Raw genomic sequence first — 15,837 nt, 5'->3', positions numbered from 1 at the left:
ACCTTTCATTGATAACATTCCCCCACCCCCCCCAAAAAAAAAATGGAAATAAAAGTTAAGAAACTAATTAGGCCTTCAAGAGCTTGAGCTGGTTCACGGGTGAAGCAGTTGTTGGGAAGGTGGGTATATACTTGTCCCATGGCTCAGCAGCAATGAAAGTGAAGGAAATGTCACCATATTGCAACGATTGCTAACACGGGCCTGGCTCCTGGCTGTCGATACAGTCAGGGTTCACAGCCAATCAAGGAAATCAGGGAAAATTATTTTGCTTTTTCCAGTCAGAAAAAAATCAGGGAATTTGATCAAAATACCTCAAATCAGGGACAAGTGCCTCAAATGAGGGGAAGATCAGGGAATTTTGATCAGTCCAAAAGTCGAAAGCAAGGTACTCAGTCAGACTCTGTTATATTTTGTTGCATATCAAAACAACATCCAATGAATGACTGGTAATGGTGGTACTAATTAGTTTTACATTGTTTTTATACCGGTACTGAAAATACACGTAATTCACTGCAACAACTTAGCAAACATGAGAAACTGGGAATGGGTTTAAATAGTTATCAGGGAATTTTTGTTTTCTTGGAAAACTGGGAACCCTGACAGTGTAAATGCCTTGTGCAAAGATTTCTTATTTGGGACTACTACTATGCTGTAACAAACAACAATGAAATCACTTTGGTGCTCTTATTACATTGCAGTTCATGTGCTACACCTAAGAAGCAACTCCCCTCTCAACAGAATTCGAAGTGCATCAGCTGCTTATGGTTGCTTACAATTACCTTGGCATTGTATTCTATTTTACTAACAATCCCACACACATTACAGTGCAAATGGTCACCACTACGTTCCAGAAACCATATGCATCTGAAGTGATCACCATGACAACATCCCTTTACACACTTATCAGCATCAGATGGAATGATGTACCCTGCAGAGTATCCCTTGAACCAGGGATTCCAACCCCGTTCAAAGAATTGTAGTAGAAGGATGACAAAGGGATTTTGGGTGTAAAATGCGTATTTTCAACTTTTTCCAATAAACATATATGATACAATATTGAAAAAAAAACATGTATTTTTCATAAAATTTGCAGTATATTATTAAACAAGGGGATAAAATACTTCCAAAAAAGAAGATTAGGCAAGTTTTCAGTAATATTGTTTTCTTATCTTTTTTTTGCAGTTTAATTTCCAGATGCAAATGATTATTGGCTTTTTGCCTGTTCAGGTAAACACTGGACTGCATTTTGCCTGTTTAAGTAAATACTGGACCAATTTACTACTAGTAACAAATAATGAATCTAAGTTTGAAAGCTAATACTTTGAGGTAATAAATTAAAAGGCCTTTGAAACTGTATAGATGTCAGCTGAACTTGATAGACAATATCATAATGCTGCTATACATGTACAATCATCAGCCAGAAAAAAGATAATTGATGTTTAACAAGTGAAGTAGCCTGCTTAAATTCTTGATGGGATTTAATATAGTGTAAGTGCAGAGTTGACAACATTGTGCCACCCCCCCTAAAAAAAATCATGAATGTCAAAACAGAGGTTTCTATCTTAAAAAAGGATTTTCTCAACACGACCCCTAAAACCAGACCTGCTAACCTCTGTGAATGAGAAACTGTTTTCAGTGATCCTTAAAACTGTATTTTATAATATTGATGCACAAATGACCTGTGGTATCATTACCACAGTTACATTCATCCACTCACTTCACCTTAGAAAATAGAGACATTAAGAAAAATTTTCTCAATAGGATACAACAAATTGTTTTTTAAAATACATTTGGAGGAAATTGCATTTCATGAAGAGAGAACATGATGCCAAAATTTGGTTGATTGTTGATTGATCGACCCAAGCCTTAACTCACTTAATCAAAACTATCAGAATATCAATAGAGCAATAGAAATTCACAATGGAATGAATGAAAATACGTCACTGTGTAGAACATGGCAGATCCCCAGATGTACTGATGTAGATGTGTGAGCGTCCAGTGATGGGGGGGGGATGGAAGAACAATTTAGAATAAATTGTGGGTTTATTTTTATTTTGTCTCATCCTCCTTCTCGTTCGCTTTGTCCATATTTTGGATGGTTGTTCCGAGGATTCCTTCAATATCCGTTATCACGTACTGGAATTTGAAAGAAAAAAAGTATGAAACATTGATCAATCCAACTTAAATCAATCAAAGGAAAATAGACACCAGTGCCCCCATTTCATAACAGTTGCTATGATCGCAACTTGCTGGAATGCCAAATTTCATTGGAATAGCCAATCAGAAAGCGGAAATTGCGTCGTTGCCTTGGTAGTTGACACTCCCAACAAGAGTTGCTATCATACACGTATCAACTGTTTACAAAATGGGGCCCAGAGACATACACAATATTTACACAAATTAACAAAAATTTGCGCGTGTTGAAGATAGTCAATCTGTCTTTAATATTTTTCATTCCCAGACTTTCATCCAAGATAAGCGTAATATAATTGGTAATAGAGAGGCTGCATGTATTCATTTAAAATATCATCATGAAGAAAGCTTATGGGAGCATCCATCAGTACAAGCCAATATACGTTTGAACACAATATTTCATATTTTCCCAATTTTCTTTCAAAGGGTAGCTTGTTCCTCCTTAGCACAAGATACATATATATAATGGGAATATGCATTTGACCCAATATATGTTGAGCTCCATAAAAGACATGCAGCATCCTCTAAGGGATAATGGAATAACATATTAAATTTCTACAAAATACATCAAGGTGTGTACCCGCCATTCTGATGCAATATTGCCAATTTGAGGACCTTAGAGAGTAAATTGAGACATTTGAGTAGACTATGTAGTATATGCAATAGGAGTTTCTATCAAAGGCATATACTACAAAGAATAATAGTCTATTCAAATGTTTCCACTGACAGGTTGAGTTTTTAACAATGATTTAAAACTAGGAACAGACTGGGTCTTTCTCATTGAAATGGGAAGACGGTTCAACAGGGAAACTACTGTATCATCTGAAATTTGTAGATTATGTGAAGTTGGGTGTATTTTGAGCGAAAGTAATCCTGAGAGATAGTTAGGGGCCTGGCCATTCAAGGCTTTTATCTATACACCAGAAAAGGTTTGAAAAGCACTTACCTTGAAGTTAGTCTGTCCCTGCATGTTAGGAGCTGATATCTCTTGATGAATGACGGATAGATTCCTCGCAAAGTTGGCCAAGACTCCCTGAAGCTGTTCACCTATAGCAAGCATTCCAATCCCTTCTCGCTTGAAGCTATCAATGAGAGTGAATACAGTTCCTTGCTTCTCCTGCAAACGAAAGGAAAATATTGTTTGTTCATTTATTCATCCATCTATTTGTCCACACAATCAACCATCAATTCATTCACGTATTCATCCATCCATCCATCAATCTTTTCATTCATTCATTCATTCATTCATTTATTCATGCATCCATTCATTTTCATTCATTCACTCACCCACTTGTTCATTCATTTATTCATTCATTCTTCCATCAATTTATTTAGTCATTCCCTTTAAAAAATAATTTTCTAGAAAATATTCATTTCTAGTTCAACATTCAAGAAAGTATGATCATTAGTAGAATACATAGAAGCTAAAACATGAATGTTATTTTCAAAACATTTTGAATGGTAGAAATTAGTTATACATTAAACCAGTAGAATTTGGTTTGCAATGAGTACTCATAGCCTTGAACTTGATTCAACCCTTCTAATGTAATGATCAGGTCACAGACATTTGAAAGCTTGTAGCACCCCACCCCCTTCCCATCCTTGTTGAGAGAAGGGTTGAACCTTGAACCTGGACATAGATAGCTTCCTATGGAAGGGACAGAAGGTACTAAAAGCTTATGTCTACGACCAGATCAGCGATTGTTGCGTCAGAAAGATCAAATCAGGTCACATCATTAACACTGCAGTAGATAGCCAAAAGTTGAATGTCTAAACATTACATGATCTAACTCGATAGTGCATAATCTACTTTCATGCCATGTGATCTACTTACGTATCATGTGACATTATTCAACATCATGTGACGTACCTTGATATCATAACCAATGCCATGCGCTCTACACATCTGAAAGAATACACTATAATGGATGACCGTCAGGTTAGTATGCAGAAGGCGTGTGCTCATTACAGCATACCTAGCTGTGTTTGGAGGCTCCTAGAAACACAAATAAACAACATTCAAATTAATAATAATAATAGGCATTTATAGTGCCCTCTCTCTAGAAATTTCTATTTTGAGGAGCACTATTATCAATCAACAGCAAATATCAGGGGTATTATTCTGGAGCACTGTCACAAATTTTGTTGTTTCTCTCCGAGATGAGAGATCGTTATGGTTGTCACAAATCAATATTCTGAAGATTGTCTTTTCTCTGTCATATCTCTCTATTAAAGTTCCCGCCCATCTTTTCACAGATAAACCAATCAAAATCACTGTTAGTACCAACTTGGAGCCCTTCTAACCAACAGGTAGGCCCAGGGACACGTGGGGGGCGTTGCCTCAATAGAGAAGCTTGCATGCGCGGCTGCGCATACTGCGCTTAATTATACTGAGAGACAGAAAGCTGAGGAATTCTAGAAAAGAAAGAAAAAAAGGACAGAGAAAAAAAAAGAATGAATATTTTGGGCATACACTGTAGCTACTTGTAGCGCTACTTATAGCATGAATTTTTTATATGAAAATATTCATAGATAATGGGATAAATAAATACAACAATCTAATCTAAATATCACTATGTGCTTGACATTTAGTTGGCATGGTGTCAGGATATTATGCTACCAAATTTAGACTGTTAGACCTGTCATGAATTTTTCCTTCCATATCTTTAGCTTGTAATGAGATTATGCATGTTTATGCATTATTCACATATTTTGGGGCATGCTATAAAGAGCCCCAAATCATGACAATTATGATGACAGAAGTTATGACATCCACCAGAATGCAGAATCTGTCATATCACATACAGATCATCGGTTGGGTCAACGATATACCGGTAGGATTTTTCCTTGAACGCTTTAGCGCCTATTAATATGGCGGCTCAGCTACAGCCGGGGTAATAATATGATACCAATTATCAAAGCGCAGTAGAGTATATGCACATAGTAGCTGCGCTATATAAATGGACCTATTATTATTATTATTATTATACCTCATACCAACTCACCTCTGGCTCTATATATTCAAATTTCCTCCTATGATTACTCTTTTTCTTCTCCTTCTTGACGGGAGGGACGTTGAAGACATAGTTCTCGGTATCCAGGGTTCCCCCAGTCACATACAGCATCAGTTTGGTCATTGATACACTATCGTCATACCACAGGTTCAGGTCTACAGCCCAGAGCTTCTGCTCTTGCTATATGAAGAGAATGATAATAATAGACACTTATATATCGCCATCTAGAAACAATATATTTAGGGGCATACTGCATGTATTATTTTTACTCCGGCTTGACCTCAAGCTGCCGTTTCCAGCGTTTGTGCATTCGAGGAATTAAACCTTCTGGGTACCAATTCACCTCGCCTGGGTCGAGAGCAGCACAGATTGGATCAATGTCTCGCTGAACGCAATGATGCCATGGCTGGGATTTTAACTCATGACCCCCTGTTTCAAAGTCTAGAGATAAATCCACAGGGCCACAAAGTTCCGCAAATTGTTGAAACAGTCAAAATCAGTCTTATGTTACCTCTACAAAATATTTAATGGAATAAAAGACCGTCCACCTTAAAAACCCACAATAACTAATTCATAGCTTAAAATTACCAGGCATAAAACTTGACAAATTTGACCATCTATTAACCCAAACAAGAATTCACTGGAATTACAGTTAAAGGACAAGTCCACCCCAACAAAAATATGAATTGAATGAAAAGAGAAAAATCCAACAAGCATTACACTGAAAATTTCATCAAAATCAGATGTAAAATAAGAAAGTTATGACATTTTAAAGTTTTGCTTAAGTTCACAAAACTGTTATATGCACATCCTGGCTGGTATGCAAATGAGGAGACTATGACATCATCCACTCACTATTTCTTTTGTACTTTATTATATGAAACATTAAAATTTACTCCTCATTTTCAAGTGATACAACAATTAATTCCTCCCTGAACATGTGCAATTTGCATTGTTTAATACTAAATGGTTTTAATAGTCAAGTTGGTCCTTATTGTCAAATCTATAAAAAATGAAATATTGTATAATTCAAACAATATAAAACAAAAGAAATAGTGAGTGATGGACATCATCGACTGATTCACCTAGTTGTGCACATCACCGTTTTGTGAAAAATAGGCGAAATTTTAAATATGATTAGAAAGATGTGGAGAATATGTGATTCGAAAGAATATATAAAGAAAATATATAATTTGTAATTCTTTGTGATAGGATCATGAAAATTTCAAGTTAACAAGGTTTTGATAATGGTTCCATTTGTTCTCGCAATCACGAAATATGATTAGAAAGAATGTATAAAGAAAAGAAATCATATTTTAATTCTTTGCAATGATGCAGTCATGAAAATTTAACAGGGTTTTGACCGTCAATGCTCTTTTCTGTTCTTAGTTTGATTTTAGGAAAATCTTAAGATAAAACTCTTCAAACATGCACTTAGAGTTCAACCTCCTCCAAACGATGTGAGATTTCCTCTTCATAAAATGATTTGTTATTATTTCATACTTAGTCAACGACTTGAAGAGCCCTTGGCAAGTTTTAAGCAACAAAGGCTATGAAATCAATAGCAAAGTAGCCGAGGACACATCTTTGTCGGCAGCATTTGGCAAACTCTTGAAACAAGCACTTACAATTCAACCACCTTGAAATAATGAGCTTCCCTCTTGACAAAATCATAAGAAATTGAATTGTTATGAATTCATACTTGGTCAACGATGTGAAGGGCCCTTACCGTGGCTGGATCAATGAAGGTCACAAAGTCGATAGCAAAGTAGCCGAGAACGCCTCTTTGTCGGCAGCATTTAGCGACCTTGATGCATGCCTCGTTGAGTGGTTTGGCATCGACTGATGATTGGGGTACGGAGAGGCCCCAACAGTTGAAAGGGGAGTCAGCGTGTATCTGATCTCCACTTGATATAATAGACATACGGCCATTGGGTTCAATCAACATGTTCACCGTCAGTGACGTCACACTGTCAGATGGAGGGCAGGCTTCTATTACACCACCTTTGTGAAGAAAAAAAAAATCAAAGAGGATATGACCAATAAATGTAATTAAAACAATAGAACTCAACACATTGACAAAATAAGCCCTCCCCCAAAAAAAAGCAGTAAACAAAACCTCCATTGGTATTACTGATTGTTATTCCCATGAATTCCATGTATTTCCATATATTTTATTGTTCGAAATAGAAATCTGAAAATAGAAATAGTCTAAAACTTCATTTACCAAATTGACTGTGGGCCCGGCAGCAACTTTGCAGAGCCAGATCAACAAGGTTCTATCGCTTAACCCTAAATAGACTGGGCTATTTCAACGCCTAAGACTGGGAGGAGGGCTGATTCAGCCCCCCTTATGATCTTGGCCTTTGATTCCACTATCGCGTCATATATTGGCATGCAGATTACCAATGGCATAAACTACAAAATCAAATTCTGCGAAAAACCTCATTGCTAATTAATTACGCTAATTCATGCGTAAAATCAAGTTTGCTTTAATTAACTAAATAATGCCCCCAAAATACTAATTTTGTTCCCAGACTCTTAGGAATCTGATCAAATGTACTTTTTGAAAATGTCAACATCACATTTATTTTCCTAGGGATTTTATTGTTTTCTAAATTTCTTAAGTATTTCTTTGTTTTTTTTACTTTCTTGTTTTCTTATTTTTTTCAATGGAAATTGTCAGGGACTTTTTTACCATGCACAAGATGAAATTAATTGACTCTAATCAGTTAAAGGAAAAATTATACATTTATGAATTTTGGCTAAAAACACAGTATTTGCATTGGATTTGTACACAAATTCTCCTTTTTTTGAGCAATTTTGGGTCTGCATGCACTTAAAAATGTTGCATTATTTCATAATTGTTAATTGTTATTCATTAATGTGAATTTTCTGTCTTTATTAAGCCTACTTTCAATGTGTTATAAATGACTTTGTACTTTTTATTGCAAATAAAGATTAATTCAAAAAAATTTCAAAGGACAGCACAATCTGAACAGAAGTCCATAGAGACATTATCATAACTTGTTACTTCACAGATTGATGGTATGGAGGTACACATAAAATGGCTTTTTTGTCTTTCTTTCTTTTTTCATAATTTTGTTTTTATTGAAAAACAACCATGAAAAATTGCAATAACTGCTTAAGCTGTGGGCAATTCCTGTCTGTCTCCAAAACTTTCAATTATAATAGCTATATGAATCTTTGCAATTCAAACTTACAAATTAATTAAAATGCCCTCAGGACATAAAACAATACAAAAATGTAGGAAATCAAACAATGGCAGTCGGAGACCTTTATCATATTCTCTGATATAAATTGATATCAAGGGTGAGGGGACAAAATAAAGAAGAGAAATATATTCCAGGTTTGATGAAAATCCATTGAGAAAAGAAAGTAACAGAGTAATGAATTTTGATACAATTACATGTGAGCAGATCCTCAATACTGCATGCCCATTTTAGGGCAGACTTCAAATTCAATACCTAGATCATGTCTTAATAAATCTTAACAATTTTATTGAAATCACAGAGATGCCAACTTTTGGAAATCAGAATTAGGGAGGATTTGCAACCGCCACCAAATTATGTGCGCGTAGCGCACATCTCGAGTGCGGAGCCGGGGTCCAGGGCCCGCCTTAGGGCAATGGAAGCTCTGGGTTTCTAGATGCTCTCTGGTGCAATCTGACCCTTATTTTGGGGCATTTCACATGTTTTGAAATAAACATTGTTCCCACTTTTTTAACATTAAAAATATCAAATATGCATTTTCACATGTAAATAAAAAATGAGGGGACAAAAGAAGTACCTGTTCAACAACAATAATAAGGATGCATTATCACTATCGGCTATGGGCAGGTTATGTTCCACTCTAAATCCAGTAAAGAAGAGCTCAGCGCTGGTCCCTTGCTTGGTGAAATAAAAACAGGGTACTAGTGGAGCTCGAAGATCTTGCCATCGCAATGTCCGTAGGCCCGTGCCGTTTGCTCCCGAACGTAAAGTGCCTCCGAATTATCATCACGACCTCCCTGCTAAACTGAAATGTCCACGCTGCAAATTGCGCAAAATGCATGGTAAATTCCTCTTTCCGACTTCCGAACACACAGGTACTGGAGACTGTATTCAGTCTTATACTTCTAACACCATTTCTTGGTCTTCTTTTGTTGATTTTCCGCCATTTCGTGTCAATATCAACCCATCAATATGCCGAAATCACACACCGATATTCCACCGCACGACTCGACAAATCCAGTGGCTGCGAGCGCACATGCCTCGCGAAGCTAGCCGGGCCTACCGGCCTGGTGCACAGTGGATTCCCGTCGGGCATATCACATGCACCAGCTTTTCGCTGCTCCTTATTTGTCTACTTTTCACACAGAATTTAGTAGCAGCGAACGTAATGGAGTTACTACATGCTAAAGTTAGCAGACGATACATGTCCTTCCAATCCAATTTGATCAATGCAAAAAAATCATAATTTCGGGAGGATAAGGATGGTAATCGTAAGGGCGGGAGTTGGGATGAATTTTCGGGAGCCTCCCGATGAAATCGGGAGGGTTGGCATCTCTGAAATTAATAATTTCTAATTCTTTTACAATCTGACAACTATCTAAGCAATTCATCATCTTATTCTGTGAAATTTACCTAACTAGGTCAAATTCTCCAATCTACATATTGGAGCACTTTCTACAGAAAAATCTGATTGAATTTCTTGCATGATATTGCCCCCAGGAAATTCTAATATGGCTTTGTTTAATCTGCATGACAAGGGCGATTCTACAGAAAATTATTAATTTTTATACATATTGATGTCTTACCTTGGCTAAGAAATGCCTCCAGGAATTTCTCCCACGTAGGGAAGAGTTTCTTATTGACCGGAGTAGCATGCTGTGCCAAGATGTCGGGCATCTCGGCATGTATTTTGATGAATGCTGGCTCCTGTATCAAGAAAAATTAGATAAAAACAAAAAGAGGTTCATTCACACAAGGCTTGTTTACACAACAAAGCAAAGTAACAAATTAAGGTCACCAAAGTCAATGGGAAATGAGCAGTGATGCCAACTTTCACAAATTTCCTTGTTGACCATAGTAGATTACGAGACAAATGAATACCCTCTGGCGATACCAACTTTCTTCGACAAAAAAATATTCTTAGAAGGAAAAAAAGTATTTTATTCCAAAAACAAAAAGATTTTCTTCAATTTCTCGAGCCAACATGTAGCTTTCGGAAGGCACATGAATAATATGCAGCATGGGGCCACAGCAATCCACTTATCTCGTCACAATAAAATGATGATATGTCTCTCCCTCCCCCTACAAAAAATACAATATTTTCATATGTTTATTATGTTTTTGAAAATGTTATTTCAAGAAGTATATGAATACCCAGATGAAGTAAATGGGTACAGGCAGAAGGTTATTTCTCAAAAAGATGTAAGCACCGGAATATGTAGACTAGCTTCGACGGGGTAATATAGCAACAAGGTAGATAAGTGCGCTATAAGTCTTATATTATTATCATTTCACAGCAGTTGAGCCAAAATTAAAGAGAAATTCCAGTAGTTGCAGTAAACATTGATTTCATGAGAAAGTCAGTAAAACAAGGCTAAATTGTCAGTATATCATCGAGGATATAGATCTGGTACAGTTACATAAACTGAACTTTGTGAAATCTTGAAATCTATGCTGAAAAATGTTCAGACTGAAGATCTCCAACACAGATAAGCGCATGTGGGACAGTGTATAATTATTGCTTTGAATGTCGGGCCTGACGCTCTACCTGAATCCTGTGCTTATTTGCTGATTTCTCAGCAATTACACAATTTCTTCCAGAATCCTTTGGCACATACGTTTCATTTATACAAACAGACACTTTGGTGGTCATTTCATTGGATTCTGTACGAACTCATTTTGATATCGTTACCAAAACTAGCATTTACCTTTAAATCATGAGAATACCAACAACTCTCTACAACTGCATTGCTGGCTAATGATATACATTTATCCCCCTCAACCTTTGATGACAGCAGCATCAATTTGAGAGATCTGAATAAGAAGCATACATACCTGTGCCCACTTCTTCTCCCATTTCTCTCCATACCGAATTTCTTCTTTCTTGGCCCAGGCATGGCAGCGAAGGTTTGGAGTGACATCACAATAGGCAATGCCCCGCCCATCGATCTCATCGTCGAGCTTGAAGAGATAGCGTTTCACGTTCAGGTTCTCAGTCACCAACTGGGCAAGACTCTCATGGAGCTGGAAGAAGAAAAGTTTATGAAAATAAATTTTCATTTTTTAAAATCATCTACTGACTTCTCAAGTTCACAAGACTATCTGGATTGCTGGGACCAGTCATAATTTATGCCACCAACATTGGAAGATTAAGAATGTATCATACACTTATTTCTGAAATTTCAAAATAATGACCTCTGTGACCTTTTATCCTTCATTTCACGATCCCAAAATCTAATTAGATCACTGTCGCTCCTATATGCACAGTTGGTTCCAAATGAGATGTCAAAACCAAACATAATTACTCTGTTATCATGAAAACAAAATAGTTTTTATTGCTAAAAGAATACATGTAGGTCATTTTTCTTCAGGAAAACCTGAATAATCAAGTTTTATCAAAATTGAGTAGCATTTGCAGATATGGCAACTCATTTCTCGCAAATAAATCTGAGAAATAATATTTTTTTACATTCCAATGATATATTAATTGATACCTCTAGTAAAACGTACAAATATGAATCAATATAAGGATGCAATGACATTTCTTATGAGAAATGATATTGATTTTTAATACTGCAGAATAAATCAAAAATGCAATTCAGGAATGAAAATATGATAATGATAATGTTTACCTGTTGCATGCTATAGACATCATAATCAGAAGGAGGAATGTCTACTTTAGCACTGGTGAATATCCTCTTAGAACCAGACTTAGTTGAATAAAGATGAGACACTTCCGGTTCACTGCCCAAGATAGGCACATCTAAAGAAGAATCACATAGAGATAAATTGATGAGAAAATTGTAATTTATGTTTGTGAGTATCAAAGTTCTAGTCTATTTCCTGTATTTTCAATGGACTGGACCTAATTTCTATTCGTTATTTTGCTAGTACTATCTTTATTACTCCTCTGTTCGCAGGTTTTTGTCTGTAGAGGAGCGTTTCGTGAAAATTCTTGTTCGGTGTTTTATCCGACGAGCCATGTTTCACATGACAGTTTCCGAAGTTACAGTGCTTGTCAGCCAATCAAAATCAAGGATAGTTGTCAGATCTGACAATTTGTTGGATGAGAACGTTAATGAAAGGCTCCCCCAAAAGCATGAACAATATACAATGATTCAGCCCCCTCAAAATTTTTGAATGACTATGCCGTAAATAAAGTAGTATTCAATCAATTTGAAGTAAGATGGGGTTGAAATGTTATAATAATAATTACATTTATATAGAGCTTAACTTACATTTCCAAGTGCTTTACATGCAATCATTACGACCCCAGTCATGGGATCCATCAGTGTTCAACATACAAAGTCCACCATCTCCACTCCCTGGGGAGCAACCTGGACCAGTTTTACTGGTACAAACATGCCATCTAATCACATTGTCCTTCGCATCCTACTGGGTATCCATTTAATATCTGGGTTGAGAGTGACAAACAAGGATAAGTGCCTTGCCAAAGTATATTGGCGCCAGATGAGATTCAAACCTTCAACCCTTAGATTAAGAGTCAATTGGCTGAACCACTAGACAATGGCATCTCCATAATCATTATTACCTAAAATATCCGCAACTGATAGATCATCTTTATGCATAACTCCAGGGACCAAGTAAGCTTCCTTTCCAATGATAAGATTCTTTATTCTCTCTATGGCCCTCGGACTGTACTTTAAGAAGGTGGCCAGGCACATGCTGTGGGTCTGTAACACACAAAAAAAAAATGCAAGAAAATATTAGCAATTCATCCTTAAGATTCCTCGAAGTCCATGTGTGCAGAAAAGAAAGAATCAATGTCTGTAACATAATTACTTTTAGAAAGTTTTTTTTAATGGACTATGTGCCTGTTAGCAGCTAGAGCTAAGGCAGGGGTAATACATAATGTGCCACATAATAGGCAACTAGATAATTAGCACCTTATAAATGCTATGTATTATTATCAAAATATTAGTAATCAATCTTAATAATTCCTCCAGTAAAGTCAATGTTGTAGAAAACAATCTTAATTTGGTCGCCTAGTCAACAAGACTTGGTATCTCACATTTGAGAAAAGTTACTTTCTTGTTTCAGTAACTAGATATTAATAAAGTGATTTCCTGTTCATATCTCAGCTCTCTTCCTTGAAGAATACAGTCACCTTTCACTGGGAAAATCACTTGGGGAAACTATTGACTGATCTTCCATTGGATAGTGAATATCTAGAGATTTATGAACTTACTGTGTAATGTTTACTAATCTTCCAATGGATAGTGAATATCTACACAGATTTATGAACTTACTGGGAACTATTGACTGATCTTCCATTGGAAAGTGATAAGTAAATATCTAGAGAGGTTTATAATATTACTGGGACACTATTGACTGATATTCCATTGGATAGTAAATATCTAGAGGTTCATGAACCTCCTTGGAAAACTATTTACTGATCTTCTATTGGATAGTGAATATCAAGAGGTTTATGAATCTACTTGGAAACTATTGACTGGTCTCCTATTGGATAGTGAACATCGAGAGGTTCATGAACTTACTGGGGAATATTGACTGATCTTCGAATGAATAGAGAATATCAAGAGGATTATGAACTTACTGGGAAACTGTTGACTGCTTCAGGTACGATGATCTTAAACCTGGAAACCATGTCTTTCTGATCATCCACATTGCCCGATGCTACAGCATCTCTTAGACCTAGCAGCTTGTTATAATACTGGAGAGTCTCGTCGTTCAGTGTGACAGGAGATATGTAGATCACTTCAACATTAGGATCTGAGACAAAAAATGTTTGCATAGTTTTCATTAATGAATGAGACTCAAAATATGAAACACTGTCCAGCGGTAGCTTCTTAGTGTTAAGGCAAATGTCATTCATATGATACTGTGGAGGCTGCATTCTGATGTTGATGGTGAGGACATAGAGAGAAACGCATGCAACACAATTGAGATGATGAGGAGTCACTCTTAAATTCCCAGTAGCATAGTTGCATGCGGTATAAAACACATCACTGAATCTGTCAAATTTTGTCAGGACGTGCGCTTACTTCGTACCAAGACAGAACATTTGCTTTGTTCTTTTGCAGTTTCCCATTTCATGTTCATTTTTTATACATGTACTGTAATTATCCTTATACAATCTTAGCCCTTTTTTAAAATCTATCTTGCATCTTGCTATGTGGCTTTGTTTCCTTGTTTTTTTATGTATTCTTTATGTTTTTTTATGCTCAATGTATTTTAATGGACGTGAATAAATAAATGAAAATGAAAAAAATCAATGCGATTGCGTGTTATACACCACGTGCGCGTCGGCATTTATACAAGACTGTTATTCAAATCACACTTAACTCTGTGAAACACCTCCATGATGTTTGCATTCAACATCAGCACACCAAGATTAAATTAGAAACCACCTACTGTGTCTGCACAAAACAAAATCAACAATTTTCATGCATGAGTAAATGAAAGGAACCTGTAATGAATAAATGCAGCTGCAGTGTCAGTAACTAACCTTGTAAGTCGCATAACCTAGCCATCTGTTGATTTTGTTGGATGTTGAAATCACCGATGGTTGAACGTATCTTCTGAGAGTACCCCAGTGAGGGAAGATGAATGAGAACACGCCGTGACTGCTGGATGCGATCCCAAGATTTCTGCAATGTCTGTATCAGAAATGAAAAGGGAAAATGTTTTGCTGAAGCGTCCTGGGGATTATTTTATAAAACTTGTTATAAAAGCAAATTTCCAATAACAATCTATCAATCATACTAAATAGGTTCATTATTGCGGATTGAAATAATCGCTAGAGGGTATTCATTTGTCTCGCAATCTACTATGGTCAACAAGGAAATTCGTGATCACTCTCGCAAAAAGTGTTAACTGGCTTTCTAGGAAATTCGTGATCACTCTCGCAAAGTGTTCACTAGCTTACAAGTACACGAGCTATCAATCATGTCATATTTTACAACTGATTACACATAAATACGGGTGGGTGAAGACTTGGAATGGTGTGCTCTCTTCTTGATGCACTATCTCATTCTTTAACATGCTGCATCAGCAACAGCTCCAGCTAAGAAGGTCTGATGAAGCTTGCAGCCGAGCAAGCGAAAGCTTACCAAAAAACAGGTCAATTTCTGCGATTGTGTAATAAAGAACATTTTCTCAATGATCAATGTGGTCAATCATAAACAATGAGTCCCACAATCAAACATTAAAGCCATTTTAGCTTTGCTTAGTAATGTGAACTATACTCAGGTAATATTGAAAGATTAGAAAATAAAGTGTTGTAGTCACTGAATGCATTTTTTACCCATTACAATTTAAAAATGACATTCATTCCGGTCGTTAGGATTTGAATATAAATCTAGCATCTTCTCTCGACTACATTTTCATTTTTATTCAAAATAGCTGAATGAGCA

At 36.4% G+C, this 15,837-nt stretch overlaps 1 protein-coding gene across 1 annotated transcript in view; it reads right to left on the bottom strand.

Annotated features, from left to right (window-relative positions):
* Positions 1-1,291: 1,291 nt before the first annotated feature.
* Positions 1,292-15,837, bottom strand: part of LOC121415975 (IQ domain-containing protein H-like) — a 28,338-nt gene continuing 13,792 nt past the window's right edge. Inside the window, exons 13-23 of the mRNA XM_041609387.1 lie at positions 14,931-15,081; positions 14,019-14,194; positions 12,993-13,134; positions 12,073-12,203; positions 11,276-11,464; positions 10,027-10,147; positions 6,937-7,211; positions 5,199-5,387; positions 4,064-4,189; positions 3,140-3,310; positions 1,292-2,136 (exon numbers count right to left, since the gene is read on the bottom strand). Of these exons, the coding sequence (XP_041465321.1) occupies positions 2,050-2,136; positions 3,140-3,310; positions 4,064-4,189; positions 5,199-5,387; positions 6,937-7,211; positions 10,027-10,147; positions 11,276-11,464; positions 12,073-12,203; positions 12,993-13,134; positions 14,019-14,194; positions 14,931-15,081 (1,758 nt within the window). The 3' untranslated portion in view covers positions 1,292-2,049. The remainder of the gene's footprint in view (positions 2,137-3,139; positions 3,311-4,063; positions 4,190-5,198; positions 5,388-6,936; positions 7,212-10,026; positions 10,148-11,275; positions 11,465-12,072; positions 12,204-12,992; positions 13,135-14,018; positions 14,195-14,930; positions 15,082-15,837) is intronic.

Source organism: Lytechinus variegatus, chromosome 5 (genome assembly GCF_018143015.1).
Source record: "Lytechinus variegatus isolate NC3 chromosome 5, Lvar_3.0, whole genome shotgun sequence".
Lineage (NCBI taxonomy): Eukaryota > Metazoa > Echinodermata > Echinoidea > Temnopleuroida > Toxopneustidae > Lytechinus > Lytechinus variegatus.
The sequence above is the reverse complement of the archived record's forward strand: the minus strand, read 5'-3'. Positions and strand labels throughout refer to the sequence as shown.